This window comes from Sinohyriopsis cumingii, chromosome 18, assembly GCF_028554795.1.
Source record: "Sinohyriopsis cumingii isolate HCF-2022 chromosome 18, ASM2855479v2, whole genome shotgun sequence".
In the NCBI taxonomy this organism is placed as follows: Eukaryota; Metazoa; Mollusca; class Bivalvia; order Unionida; family Unionidae; genus Sinohyriopsis; species Sinohyriopsis cumingii.
In genome coordinates, this window is record NC_142978.1 from 68535489 (window position 1) to 68552027 (window position 16539).

The window sequence follows — 16539 nt, forward strand, 5'->3', positions numbered from 1 at the left end:
CTAACTACATATCATTCTTTGCGCTCAGTAATGTGTGAATGGTATACACTAAGTCGTGTTCTCCGCGAAGTCGCTGCACGTCAAACACCAAAAGAGCAATGTCAAAGAAGTAATGGCGGAGGGAGCAGATTAGATTATGGCCACATGGAGAGAAAAACAAATGAGGAGCGCCAAAAGAAAGAAAGAAACTTTCAGAGCCTCAATAACAACTGGATATTGGTCCAGGATAAAGTCAGTAAATTGGGGCATCCAGATTGGACTGCAGAAGAGACAGAAGAATCGATAATCTTCACGAAGTCATATGGAAAAAATGGTGAATAATGTTTTTTAGGGATAATGAAGAAGTAGAACGAAAAAAATGACTCTTTTCAGGGCCACCCAGACCTCTAGAAAAGAGAGATACTACTGCATTCGTGCTTGTCTATCTTGTTATGTGATTGTTTGTTTGTCTAGCTATGTTAACAATAACAAGCTAGAACTTAAACCGCTTACTGTTACCATTCCCGCCTGGGCCAAAAAACACTTCTGACCATATATACACTTTTCGCCCCATAACTAGTTTCGACCCCCCCCCACCAAAAAAAAAAAAAAAAAAAAAAAAAAAAAAATGACCGTATAAAACCATTCCCACGTTAAAGCTATGGACGTTTATGTGCCTATCTGATATGATATGACCCCAAAGTGTCCCTCGCATGTTAACCTCTGGGCACCTATATTGACTACATATGACCCCAAGTCCCTCATATAACTAGTGATGCTGCGTCAAATGCCAGGAAAACAAAATATTTACGACAAAGTTGTGAAACGTGACGAGCAGTAATATCAGCAATCACTACACTGAGTATTATTGATGACACGATATGCAAAACGATCAGTAAAACTTAAATCGGCAATACAGATTTTAATATAATCATTGAGCACACAATATGCAAAGAAATACGCTATCAGGGTATAAGTGAACATAGAAATAGAAGAAATAAAGGAAGGGTCAAAACTGAAAGAGGAGATCCTGTAGAAACTTTCAAAAATAAAAATAATAATACTCAAGTTGAAAATTAAAAGAGGTTGAGTCTTGACGGCTGACTGCCTCAGATTCCTCTAAATAAATCTTTCACATAAGAGGAACATTATTACGGGACAAGTGAACCCTGAATCGTTTACCAAACAAGAGAACTATATTGCATTCGATAGTCTATATGAATACAAATTATATTTTACCAATCTATTTGAATATGGAAATGGCATACTACCTCTCTTAGTACAGATAATAGGTCTTTTAGCTGGAAATGACACACTATCCATCTCATTACAGAGAACAGACATTGCTGTTGGAAATTATATACAATCCATCTCATTGCTAGAACAGACATTTCTGTTGGAAATGGCATACAATCCACTTAATTATTAAAAAAAATCACCGTTGCTGGAAATGGTATTCTATCCATCTCATAACAGAGAATAGACTCTGTTGATGGATATTGTATTATCAAATCAGACGGAAGTGAATTATTGGGGTGGGGGAGCGAGGGAGCACCGAATTCATAGTTAGCATAGGGCACCAAAAATCCTTGGACAGGCCCCATACCCAACAGCCGTTCCGCTTACTCATTATACGTTAAAAAGGAGCTAACTGAAGATGACGATATTTATCTGATAGGTTGCAAATATTTCTGGCCAATAAAATATATGAAGGAAGTTCCATTGTTTCAACGTCTAATTTTTGGCTGCTAGTTGTTCGCGAACTTTCCGTGGGAGCGATAATTGTAACAAAAAAAAAAAACATTTTCGAGCATGCATACTATATTTAAAAAAGTAGAAAAGCCGATAGCGCATATGTAAAAGATAACAAGAATTGGTTCGGAAAAATGTAGTATTTTATTTACATTGTGGTGAATATTTACGTAATATCATATTTTATAGGATTTCCTAATACAACGAGAGTCTACAAAAATTAAGTAGATTGCATTACTGCCAAACTATTATGAATAGACCATGATATGCCATTTACGTTCAAGAAATATTGTATAACAAATATTGATTTATAAAAAAATACATATCTACATACCTGTGTGCATATGTAGGTACCCAATTAGAGCGCAGGTGTATACAACGAATCACATGAAGACAAGAACAATACAGATCTATCGAGGCCTTGTTAAAACACAAGTTATGGTATCTATTCGCACTAACTCTAGATCTTGCTATTTTTCCTGATTTCAAACCTGACGACACCAAATATAACGCACATGGCTATAAATGATGGTAACACCAAAATGAAACTGCTAAATACAAGTGCAAATGTATGTCTTTGCGCTCAGAAACTAATATTAAAGATCACGTTAAGTTCAACATGACATACATGTTTCAGAATTTTATATGTGAAAGGCTGTGAGATAAAGATTTCTACACAAAGACGTAGCATTGGTCAGAGTGCATTATTGTCGTTACGACTGAGTAGTATTCTTTAGCATAATCGCACATGAAAAAGTTTAGAAATGTACAATATTGTCTGAGAAATAAGCCTTAAAGAAGAGATGTACAATCTAATTAAAAGAAGAAGAAAATATAGCCTTTGCACGCACGCCAGTCCCATTGTAGTAGAACCTTTGTTCAGTGACACGTGCATATGGGTCATTTACAGGCATCTCTTGAATCAAAACAAATTTTTACAAGTCTACTTAAGTTGACAAAATGAGATTATTGAACAGTTGTGCCCAAAACATTAAAATTCATAAACAATACACAACGTTCAATCAGTTTGCATCGAATGGCAAACCTATATATATTCCATGTAAGCATAAATCAATGTTCCCTGTACTTACTGATGCAGTCAAACTTGTCTTACGCAGTCACACATGGAAAGTGAGAAATCGTTAGATCCGAAGATACGTGGTTGCTTAATACAGGTTCATTTCTTCTATATAATGATTTTGAGTCTTTAAAGCAAGGGCTATTGAAGACAGTCGAGTGCTTAATACAGGCGGCCTTTAACGCATGTTTCTTATCGAAACTGATTATATTATCCATAGTCACTCCAAATTTGATCTGCTTGTACGTTTAAATTCCGTTATTAAAACCGCCATATTGTAAACAAATAAGGCTTTTACCATTTTTCAGTAGATAACAGACGTCAATCATTTTCTCTGTACACCACACGGCTATCCTCAGTTGTTATCGCTTCCCGGTTATTGTAATTCTGCAGCGAATGACTACCTTCAGGTCGTGCGTCAGTTTCCCTCTGCCGAGTAATTGCTTTGAAACTTTAAAATCTAAATATCTATCCAGAACAACATAAACCTTTCATTGAAGGACACAGACTTTATTTTGGTAGGTAGAATCACAAGGATTTTTCGTTCCTTTCAGCTTCATTGTCATGTCGAAAACTTAATGGTGACCAGTCCTTGGAAACGCCTTTTGTCTCATCAAACTAAAACTTACAGCATGGTCTTAAATGTTGCAAAACGTTTTTGGATGGCTCTCGTTATTCTATGCTTGAATTATTTTGCATTTGAAGCTTGATAACATGAGAGAGAGAGAGAGAGAGAGAGAGAGAGAGAGAGAGAGAATGGTCGAATACAGAAGAATCTGCAAAGTTGAAGACAAAGTTTGTCAGTATTTTTACAGTGTGAAAAGAACTTGTCCTTGAGCTAATGTATAAAACGTATTATTAAATACGAAACCATTTTTAAAAGAGGTATCTATTTCGTTTATAAGTTACTAGCACCGTCCTATGACCACCAGAGAAAATAAAACCTGGGAAACCTTCATCTAGCTCTACAGATCTGGCTTTCTATATCACTTCTAAACATCCGTCGGCCTGAAGCTGAATAGAATATATGTGGAGATGATAGATAGCATATATTCGTAATGTGCGATTGTTGCCCATGTACTAGTAATTAAATTCTGTTTTTGTCATAGTTATGTCCATTGTAACTTAAGTATCTCCAGTTTCAGATCTCGTTTATATATGAGAAGTTAGTTTTTCCATTCACTATTGATAACTCTGTTGAATCCTCTTTATATTTGGTTCCCTCAATGTCAACATCAATCTTCACAGGGTCTATTGTCGTATCGTACGGCTGAGGTAAGTGTTGACCAACCATCAACTGGTAGATGAAAGTACCAACAATTGCTCCGGCTATGTTTCCGGCCGGTGGAACCCAAAACCAATAGTCTTCCAAGCTATAAATATATACAAAAATAAATAAACAAATAAAGAAATAATGTGCATTGATTGCGAAAATCTTTATACTTTTAATATTACATAAAACTTATGCATTATTTCATAGTTTGCTGAATACATGAGGCAAATTTGCTTACAAATTGCTGCTGTTGTTTAACAATGTCAGTGTATGAGGATCTAATCGATCATATGGAATCGAGTCACAATTAGTTCTTCATGGTCAGTACCTACGAATGTAGTTCTAGCCTATTTTTAGAACATTTTTTCCTCTCTCATCTTGGTGGTGATAGAAGAGTTTTATTTATGCATTTTTGGTAGGTATTTATAGGCAATTGTTTATTCTTGATAATATGAGGTCAGGGTGATGTTGTCTGTGTGTATTTCGGCGACAGTGCGCAGTGATTAATAAGGCCTTGGTGATGATCCGGAAGTGAAATCTGTGTTCTGTTTACATGCTGATCTGTTTATAGTCCAGCATCTCAAAAAAGAGCAGGTCAACCTTTGACAAGAACTTCACGGTGAAGTCATCTTTAAAGGTATTTTAGATTAACATATGATTTACATTGATTGTCACACAGTGGAAAGGTCAGTACTGAGAAACAAATGTAGAGAACATACAATAAAATTAATTGTGTTCTGTGTCCATATAGCGACTGTCGTATCTAAAGGCACTTTTAGAAACTATTTCAAACATGGACGTGGCGTGGCTATGACAAACTGGTTGTCTAGATCGGTAGCAAACTGCAAAGAATGACGTCAAATCGCCGGATTGAACATTTCATGTATTGGTTAAGGTTCCTTTTGATACCATTAACCTTTACAGTTGTTTTCATGTTTTCTTTCACCGACTTGGAAACAAAACTATTTGATTTTTTTTTAACTATGAAGCAGAGAAACGCGAAAAGTGTTTTTTTTTATTATAAAAAATTAAAAAATGAGATTATAATATTCGAAATAAAATATTATATTAAAGAAAACAAATGGATTCCTGGGATGCTGAGTATTCTAATGGACTCACTTTTACAGATCACAGACATGTCATCTTTGTCCACGTAAGTCCGAGTTTCGGCTCGGTAACCTTGGTCAATGAGAGAGTTTGCCAGTAGCTGACTTTGGGTCGATGTTGTTTCCCGGGGTTTTCCCTTCACCAGATATACTGGCTTCCGTGCATATATCATTATTATGTGCAGAAAAACGGCGTTTGACCAAATAGGTGGCACACTACAATTTCGCATTTGAATTAGGTTAGATTTTTTTTTTAAGAAACACATTTCACCGGTTTTCCTCATTGGCTATGCTGGTTATTTAGAAAAAGACTTGTATATATTAGGTATTGTTCAAAGTACTTTAATTCCATCTATTTTGGTGTATGATTGCTGTGTGTAATATGGGTTATAGAGTATATAGCTTGACCTTTATTCAGATGTGCACCTATATAAAAAAATATCTTAGCTCCGCTTGGTCAATTTCACTTCCTGGACTAACTGCTCCAGTAGCCTAGTGGTTAGAGCGTCCGCCTCAGATGCGGTAAGTCGCGGGTTCGAACCCCGACCGAGTCATACCAAAGATTTATAAAACTGGTACTAACAGGTGCCTCGCTTGGCGATCAGCATTAAGATGCTTGTGTTAGGACTTGTCGTCCTGGTGTCAGGATAATGTGACTGGGTGGGACACGATGCTGCATGCCTGCGGCATGTTGCCCCACTGCTAGACATCAATATAAACTGCCCCACTGCAGATCTCGTAGCGATATGATTTTGAAAATTTGCTAAAGCTACGTTAAACGCACACACACACACACACACACACACACACACACACACACACACACACACACACACACACACACACCCTGGAGGTAAATTCTGGAAAAAGTTGATAATTTATTTTAGATTTTATATATTTGGTAATTCATTTATTGCACTTTACCTATTCTAATAACTGCTAAAATAGTATATTTCAGACTAATTCATGCCGACCTTTGGGGATGATGGAGCAGTGATTTTTTGATTTGTTGTGTGCTTAGATCATGTACAATTTGCACAGATACAATATCCAAAGAAATTTCAACCATAGTGCATGGAAGTTACTTAGAGGTATTCCAGCATTCTCTCCACTGTGCATGTTGTTCGTGCAAACAACCTCACCTTACACCTGTCACTGTCTCAGACGTTCATAATAGCATTAGATCGCCCCCATAACAACAAGCCAACCAACTAAGACCACGGTAAAAGATCATTACTAGCGCCGACTCATTTGTTCCTTGATCTGGTTCCCTTAAATTAGGCGCCTTTAAATTATTAGAAATAATAGCAATTATGTGACATAAAGAAAGTAAAAGTCCTAATTTTTAGACACAAAATATACCAATAAATCTTTTCTGTAATTCTAGTATGCTGATAGATGTCACAGTATCGTGGGATGAAGGTTTAGACTGGTTTACTGTTTCAGAAAGTTTTGCTGCTAAACAAAACTTCATAACACAGAACCTCAAAACGCGTAGTAAACATAACTACAGAAATCTTCGTGCTAAATGTCAACCTATGACCTCATTAGACGCTTGACATCAGCGCCACGGTCCAAGTCATTATAAAAATTGTGCATGATGCCAAATAGCTCAGATATGGAAGTTTCCGTTTCGATATAATCTATAATATAAGACTGACTACCTAGCTACCTCATAGCTAAGTTTCCCAACCATTTCTTAGCATTCCGCAGAGATTATTGTCGTTGCGGAATTATCGAAGCTGCGTGGTATATGCGAAACGAAAATTTTGCAAGCTTGATTACCTGAAATCAAGTCGTCGGTTTATTAAGTTGCTAAAAGCAACAAAAAATAATTAAATGCAAAATCCATGACATCTTCACACCTTGAAAATGCTACAGTATGGTTGGGGAACATAACTGTGACATTTCGTGATCAAACTTTACCAGAGTCCAAATATTCAGACTCATTTCAAAGGCCACATTCATGCATTTCGAGTAAGATTTTCGAATCTGAAATGACACTAATAGCTCGAAACGTTGAGTAAAGTTTTACGACGAATCGGCTCTGAATACTACAAACTGTATAATTTCATCGACTTCAGTGCAAGGTCGAGCGTAAAAACACACAAAGTAAAAGTTCAGTTAAATAAGTACACACACACACACACACACACTTACTTAGTAGGACTATTGCTTGGACGAATTCCATTGGAGAAATTGCTTTATTCTTACCTGAAAACCTCTGGACCCCAGCCGGCTATTGCTACAAAGGCCCTCCCACCGAGGTCAATGTTGGCATTAATGGCGCCACCAGTTTGCAAGCTGAACGTCATAGCAATAGCGTACAACAGAAGCGTCATAGGTATTGGTAGAACACCGTTTGCTGGCCCGGCATTGTTACCGTCAATTATGGCTGCTACGATACCCGCAAGAAGAGCCGCCCCGACTAGCTGTTAAAACATCCCAGTAATATAATTAAATAAAACCATTTTCATTTTGGATGATGACATTCGATCATTCTGTTTGGAATCTGGGCACTAGGTCAAAATACTGCTTATTAAAAATGCCATTATAATGATGTTAAAAGAGGAATATACAAATATAGACACGCATTTATTTACCTTTGTGATTATTTGCCTTGTAAAAATATGTACTGTAGCAGTATGGAGCGCCGTTACTGTCATCGGATGCTGAGGTCTTTATGAGCAGTGCTTTTTATAATACACCCAGTATCATTTTAAGCGCATCTGGTGTCTTAACCAACACGTGGTTCATCGGGTATAGTATACAGTGCATATTTCAATATATGCGGTCGTTTTTATATAATTTGAGGTGCATTTGATGATAAATGCGATAGATGTATTATTGTATTCAGTCCAATTAGCATTATATTAGGTTATATTTCCATCATGCTTGTAATAATTATAGGTTACTGCATTTGTATGGGAAAATAGGAACGAGTTTTCGGAATGAATACTGCACGAGCTTGTGAGTGCAGTATATCCTTCCGACAAAACGAGTTCATATTTTCCCATACAAATGCAGTAACTTTTTTATTATATGTTCGTTTTTTTTTTATTCTACCTAAGGTTTAATTATATAAACAAACTACACATCAAGAAACAACGTAAATGAATGAATGCCGTATTCCAAACTAAATACACAAGCGCAGATTTGACATTACAAAATGATATCATTATTAATGCGCACATAGCTCAGCCCAGATAAATTTGAACTTAGTCGCGCGCTTGACATAACTTTCGAAAGAAAATGGCGTGTCTAGTTAAAATTGAAATTTGCAGCCATATTGTGAATGAATGCGCATTGCAACAACTTTTCCATTTGATCTGGAATGAATAGATTTTGGTATTTTAGATTTTGGTATTTTCGTATTTTGTTTCGATTCGACGAAAGTTTGTGATTTTGGACTGGATTCATCTGTGCAAATTATACATGAAATACATCGGATTGAAGTGGCGCGGGAGAAGCGTGTTTACGTCTGCAAATGTGTTTCTGCTTCTGTCATTGAATGTTTGAAATCATAACGTGGGAAAATATGAAGTCTTTCAATTGCAATTTTGAAAAAGACGCTATGGAATTTAATGTGTATTTCATTTTGAGTGCAGTAAGGAGGATGCAATTGCACTTATCATCGAAATTACAGCACACTTTCGAAACGTGTAATCCAGATTGAAAACCTATGACATGGCTCATGTAATTAGGATTTGCAGAATTAAGTAAAAACATTTTGAGGAAATTCAGGATGTAAAACTCTAAGTATATTTTATTTTGCCGTTCTTATCACCATATAAAGAATACAGTATATTCCTTGTCACTTGCATGTTATTTGTAAGGACGTAATCGTCCGTCTTTTATATAATGTAGCTAGCCTAAATCCGTAACATTGTATCAACGCGGAATGTGCCAAAACAGCTGGGTTTTTTTTGTTGCAGTCTACGAAACATGTTTTAGTTCATTCAGAAACAAATTTATATAACCACAACGTAAAGAGCCTCTTACGCGAGTGTATATGATTTGTTTACAAATCAAAAGTGCTGGTGTCTGCGTCATTGTTTGTTTACAATAGAAAGAAGTTCCTTTATTCATGTGAATGCTATATGTGTATTGTCGCGCGCGTTCAGTATCGCGGAATACTGAACGATTCCGACAATGTAAAGTTAACGGGTAAAAAATGAGCATATAATAAAAATAAAGACGTGCAAAACAAAGATCAAGGCAAAAGTGGGTAAAATCCATGACAAAATAAAGACGTGCTAAACAAAGATCAAGGCAGAAGTGGGTAAAATCCATGACAGAATAAAGACGTGCAAAACAAAGATCAAGGCAAAAGTGGGTAAAATCCATGACAAAATAAAGACGTGCAAAGCAAACATCAAGGCAGAAGTGGGTAAAATCCATGACAAAATAAAAACGTTCAAAACAAAGATCAAGGCAGAAGTGGGTAAAATCCATGACAAAATAAAGACGTGCAAAACAAAAATCAAGGCAGAAGTGGGTAAAATCCATGAGAAAATAAAGACGTGCAAAACAAAAATCAAGGCAGAAGTGGGTAAAATCCATGACAAAATAAAGACGTGCAAAGCAAAGATCAAGGCAGAAGTGGGTAAAATCCATGACAAAATAAAGACGTGCAAAACAAAGATCAAGGCAGAAGTGGGTAAAATCCATGACAAAATAAAGACGTGCAAAACTAAGATCAAGGCAGAAGTGGGTAAAATCCATGACAGAATAAAGATGTGCAAAACAAAGATCAAGGCAGAAGTGGGTAAAATCCTTGAAATACAAAGTAAAAAATGTGTTATATCAGCCACATTTTTTACAAAAGTGCAAAACCTCAAATGGAACACAATCTCGGGACCATTCCAGGACAAAACATTTACCTGTATTCGTCTCTTTTTACGAAATGCAAAAGGGAGTTTTGGGTATATTCTGCGTCCCTGAACCCTAGCGGGAATATTCTGCGTCCCCTAACCCTCGCGTGTTTAAAATAGATATGCTTGCTGTGACAAAATGTTTTAGTCGCCAAGTTGCTTCGGATGCAAACTTTCTTGAACCATAAATGTTCAGAAATGTACACTAACTATCAAGGTTATGTTAATTTGTGTGCTATTGTCACTTTTTGTCGGGTAAATTTATCATAAAGTTCAAAGATCAGATGTTCCTTAGTAATCTTGAAATAAATCTACTCGATCGTTGTTTGCAAGCCCGAGCACAAACTGTGTTAATCAACAATTCAATTTTTAGACACGTTTTTGTTATAAACCGAGAAAGATAGAGACATAATCAAGAACGCAATAATGACATTATAAACTACAGTGACATATTTTAATTATTAATGAAAACTTATGTGAATGATCTAAAAAATAGAAGAGACCATGAAATATGCTGAAGCATATGATTAGAAACATAATACCAGGAGGATATCCCCGACTGACCGAGTGGTCTAAAGCGTTCTCCGTTACGGATCACTGCCATCTCACCTCTGTTTGCGTGGGTTCGAGTCTAGTATTCGGCTAATGTGGGCATGTGAGAAAGCTTGCCAGTAGCTTCTCGTGGGTCGGTGGTTCTTCCCTGGGTTTTCCTGGGTTCTTCCTCCACCATTAATACTGGCGGCCATGCATTGCCTATCATGTGCTGAAAAATGGCGTTAAACCCAACAACAACAACCAGGAGGATATAGGTAATGATTCGAAAAGACGTCAAAGAGTTTTGCAGTCCTTTATTGGAAGTCCATTTCCAAAGATATACTCCTCTAGCTGTAAAAAATTGATATTTTGTTTATACCAAAGAAACAATCAAACAATGAACAACAACAAAAACCCAAACAATCAATTTTTTGAATTTGTGAAAAATGTATTGGTTTTTATGTATAATTAGAACTCTATTTTAGCTCCTGTTTTATATACTGAAATAAAGTAATACTCTTTACATTTTCCAAGGCAGTCTAGATCATATTCATCGAACAAACATTTTTAATGAATGCAGTACAGAAATACAAAATTAGGCAAGTCAGGAAAAGCCCTATGTGTGTAACATATTAACATTTTGTTCCTTTAGAAATTGTGAAATGAAGCCAAAAAATGTTATGGAACCAAATTTGGACGCAACGAATGATATATATTTTAAAGAGAGTTTGCATTATAGAACTATATATTAAATTCAAATGACAAGTTTAGTTTAAAAAAAACATTCGCTTACAATTTCAAGGAAGCACGAGGACTTTGAGGAACCTTCTGCGGGAATAGAGGTGAAAATGTTCGCAGTGGCATTTTCCCCATAAATTTGTCGCACTCCTCCATCGAATTTATGAAAAGCTTCTGCAAATTAAAAAAGTCAAGGATCGCGAAATAACGCTTTTCAAAGAAACAAGCAACTAACAAAGCACATCATTTGTAACATTATTGGCAGCAGTTCCAAAGCGTACGTTATCAAAAGTAGGATTATAATGAATTAGTTTCACTCATATATACTGATCATCAAGTGTTTTATGCACAAGACGGGTAGTAATATCATTTTAAGTGTCAGATGGAAAATTTGGTTCTATGGACGCTACTCCCGACTTAATTTGATTTAATTTTGATAGGCTTTACGAAAATCAACGTTTAACAACTGTGTGTTAAAGTAAAATGTTCAATATCAGTCCACTCTAATATTATAGGTAGTAGATACCGATGGTCTGATTTCCAACTTTCTTCCAATGCGACCTGTATGTAGCTGAATTTGTTTTTATATCTCTTGACTTGGGGTGCGATGCGACTGCTATTTTCGTTACTTAAAAATAATCGAATGTTATAATCTTGTTTTTAATACTTTGATTATTTAAATTTCTCGTTATGACACATTTGCATGAAAAGTCTATCATGTAGGTATGCATAATCGAATGTGTGCATCACGCACGCACTTCCACACGACTACAAGTATGTATGTATGTATGTATGTGTATGTATGTATGTATGTATGCATGCAAGCATGCATGCATGTATGTATGTATGTATAAGGTATACCCGCATAAACACTGTAAGTGACGCAAGCAGCTAGAAAGGCACCAATAAATTCGCAGACTACATAGAGAGGGTACTTTTTCCACCGTAATTTGTCCAGTAGGCAAAACATCAATGCAATGCCAGGGTTTAAACATGAACCTGAAAAATAGCCATATAAATACAACGTCACTATCTAACAAAATACGTAACAAACCTATCAACCAACCAGTTTTGTAGATACCTGATGAGCGATGAACGAACTAGCCAACACATTAAAGAACAAACAAGAAAGGACAAAATCAGGTAGAAAACAAACAGACCAAGCAAGTAAGAAAGATCTATCTATATCTATATCTATATCTATATATCTATATCTATCTATCTATCTATCTATCTATATATATATATATATATATATATATATATATATATATATATATATATATATATATATATATATATATATATATATATATGCTATTTTAAATTATTTTGGATTTATGCTCATTAATTCCTTCCAGCACTCCCGCACTCAACGATGCAACCAAACAAGAAGCATGGCCGGGTTTGCGAGCAACTCTACATTTAACAACTGCACATTTAATTTCACATTGGATAACTGAAAAGGTCTTGTTAAGTATTAACCCTGATGAAAGAGATATAAAATGTTATTCCCGTATAGGACGTACTAAAATTAACAAGGAATGTTATTTTTTTTATATGAAAAGAAATGTGCTGACACCACGGGTAACCATTGTCTAAAGATGTAAAGAATGAAGTTGCCGAATTCACGCAACTGTGACAGTAGTCACATTTCATTTGCCATTAGATCACTGAACGGGTCTTCACAAGAATTAACGCTGTTGAGAATGATATAAAATGTTATTCCTGTATACAATTTATTTAATTGTTACCTTTATGATAGTAAGTGATAGCATCATCTTGTTCATATTTCCATGTTGTTCATTGATAAAGTCCAATATGATTTAAGGTTTGATTGGAAATTTAATCTAGCCCACTTGTTCATTCCGTACCAGCTGTTATTATGTAAGGCCATGATCATCTGACGTAGCAGATGGGACTGACTAAAATTAAAATAAAATGTTGTAAATGACCTAATTGTGCTGAAACCATCGGTAGCCATTGCCTAATATGTAAAGTAGGATATTTTTCAATAAACGTAACTGTGGCAGTAGTCAATGCGTTCGTGTAATTCTGTACAGGCTAAGTATTATGGGGCGATGTGAAGCGGTGAATGAAAGGAAGGTACGCGTTACTTAAAATTGGAATGCGTTGTTGATGCAATATGTCAATTTGACGGAAGCAAGGACGAAATTGGAATTATAAGGATTAAATGATCATGGTTGAGTATTTATCGATGTGTACATTTTACCTAATTACTCACAAAGTTAGCATAACGTCCTTCGGATTTTATTTACTTTGTGAGTGATTAGGTAGCATTTACACATCGATAAGTACCCAACCATGATAATTTAATCCTATAATATAGGAATCTTATACACTGTGCTAAATTGAAATGTTTGCTAAAGCACGAGAAAACCCGAGTACGAGTATTTCCCGATTCAACCGGATATAGTTTGAATATAAAACGTTCTTCTTGCTTGATCAGTGACAACCCATTCAAAGCTTTATTAAACGAAAAAGCTCAAAATTTGTTCGACTCGGACATACAATTGTATTGTTGTGACTTAAGAAAATGACCTGCGTCAAACCAAATGAGACGGGACTGATGATATGTATTAATAAGTCAATGTGTGTTCCTATCCATACATTTATACAGACAATAGATTTAGTGTACGTATACCAGATGCATTGAAACCGGAGTAAATGGCGAGGGTAGTGCCGCATGCAGAGGCCAGGGCTCTACCCATAACTGAGCTGGATGTGCCCCGGGACAAGGTAAACAGGGCCCCTGAGGCGTAGACGAAAATCTGGAAATACATTTAAGAAAATTGAAAGATGATAATACGAAAGAAAATGAGGACTAATTCACAACAAAACTTATTCTGCAGAGAAGAAAAGAAATTGGGGAAGACATAGCCTTTCAAACGTTTGCAAACCATGTCACTCCTTTCTAAGAGTATTTTAGGCACACATTTCTTATTGTTACATTTTTAAAGTGTCGGTACTTTAAAAGTGTTTTTACCTCAGTCATAACAATGTTCACCGAAAATTAATTTTTCAGACTTCTTGTTTTATGGTATCTCAGAGCATTCGAAACAGACCTTGTAGAAATTGTTTTATTTTGTACTTGGAACATATAATATATGTTACTTATACTACATATGATTAGCTACTATGTTAGTCAATTAGTATTTAGGCGAGCTGTACCGTCAGCTGTTAGTCAATTAGTATCGTATAAAGAGAAATAAGTCGATCGTATTCTTTCGATGTGTATTTACTATTTTAGCAATGTCTCCTGTTGATATGCTTCGCCAGTATTTAGTTGTTCTAGTTCCTTAATTATATTTTCCTTTGTAAACGTTTAACACAACAGCTCAAGGTTCTCCAAAGCCTTGATGTACAGCTTTATGTAATACATGTCAATTATCGTTTAGATATCAATTTGTTTCATTAACATATATCCAGTCATGCTCAGGAGGAATCTTAAGATGACTAGAAATGACGCTAAATCCATTTTGTTGAGGGTTGGGGCTTGGTTGTTGCATCAACGACCTGATCATTAAATTGCGTAAACATCGGTTTTAGAATCATAATTAAAGATTAATACTTTAGAGTAGAAAGTATAACTTTATTCCACAACTGCTCCAAAACCGTGTTTTCGGCGGTACTTTTAAAAGATCTACCCAAGAAAGCAATTATTTGGGGAGAGGAGAAATGAAGTAAGTGACCCGAGATTTAGGTCCTCTATACTACTGATAGATGTAAGTAAATTATTTCCTAAAACGAAAATTTACCTTTAAACTCATTATGATACAGACTGGAATCATACCTTTTTTCCAGATATCATCACCAGTCATAAACAAAACGTTACATGCATCGGTGTATGATAGAAAAATTATACCCTAATGTCCGAAGTTTGCTTTAGACGTGAGGTTTCATTGAGTGCGTAATACAAAACTCTTATCCCACGGGTGGATTTGTCCTTTCCAACATCAATGCAAAATGAAAGATTATTTTTCTCACATTCCTGATCCAAAGGTTAAGGTCCAAGTCAAAATGGGGTATTGTGAATACTTGTACAACTTTAAAACAGCAAAACAACCGAATTAATTTTTCTCACCGGAACCAAGAACATAAATGGTAAGTTTACTAAGACACTTTTCAGTGATGTGTAAAAACGCATCAGCGTTCAAATAAAGGCGAACAAAACCGTCAAGGTAATGGCAATACGCATGGACCGAACCGAGCATTAAAAATAGTCTGCACAATGATAAAAATCTGAAGTCCAGTCTTATTCAAACAGACATACAAAAATTAAACTCCATTGTCTTAGATTAAATTTTGATCTGGAATTTATTTTATTTTCATATGAAATATTACCAAGCTGATTTTAAAACAGATAAACAAAGAAACATTAAAAAAAGATAAACAAACATTAAACGTAACACGTAACAATTTCAGCAACAATTTTTCGACTCAAAACATAACTGCAGAGTCAGTTCATATTTCGAGATCGATTAGTGCAAATAGACCTATGTGATGAACACTGACTTAAACCGCTGCACTTGTGAAAATGATGTACACGTGTTTGAATTGACGTTTCTCTTGATTAGTGTGAACAAATGCTCAAGTGATGCTGAGAATCCGAGAGTTTTGCCACTTTGGGTGGTACATTGTGATCGCAGTAGAAGACGTTCATGTGGTGAAATCAGTCACGTAATGAAATATATTGATTACACTACAATAACTTGTTTGACTTGCATATATACGAAATTTACCACGAATTCAACATTTGCTACCTGCTTTGGTCCATTCAAGTTGTAATGTAGCTTATTAACTGTTCTTAATGGTTTTATTACTACAGGTAATACAGCAGCGACAATAACAACAACAACAACTATTATGACGACTATTAGTATTATTGTCGTGTGAATTATTTTCCTCGTTTTCTCAGCCGAGTTGCGTCGGTATACGAAATTTACCACGAATTCAACATTTGCTACCTGCTTTGGTCCATTCAAGTTGTAATGTAGCTTATTAACTGTTCTTAATGGTTTTATTACTACAGGTAATACAGCAGCGACAATAACAACAACAACAACTATTATGACGACTATTAGTATTATTGTCGTGTGAATTATTTTCCTCGTTTTCTCAGCCGAGTTGCGTCGGTGTGAGTGGTATTTATGTCGAGTTCATACTCTCATATGTTCTTATATC

General features: G+C 35.6%; 1 protein-coding gene across 1 annotated transcript in view; it reads right to left on the bottom strand.

Moving 5' to 3' along the window:
- Positions 1-1856: 1856 nt before the first annotated feature.
- Positions 1857-16539, bottom strand: part of LOC149776903 (aquaporin-9-like) — a 17542-nt gene continuing 2859 nt past the window's right edge. Inside the window, exons 3-7 of the mRNA XM_089942664.1 lie at positions 14000-14126; positions 12196-12333; positions 11390-11508; positions 7403-7620; positions 1857-4182 (exon numbers count right to left, since the gene is read on the bottom strand). Of these exons, the coding sequence (XP_089798790.1) occupies positions 3951-4182; positions 7403-7620; positions 11390-11508; positions 12196-12333; positions 14000-14126 (834 nt within the window). The 3' untranslated portion in view covers positions 1857-3950. The remainder of the gene's footprint in view (positions 4183-7402; positions 7621-11389; positions 11509-12195; positions 12334-13999; positions 14127-16539) is intronic.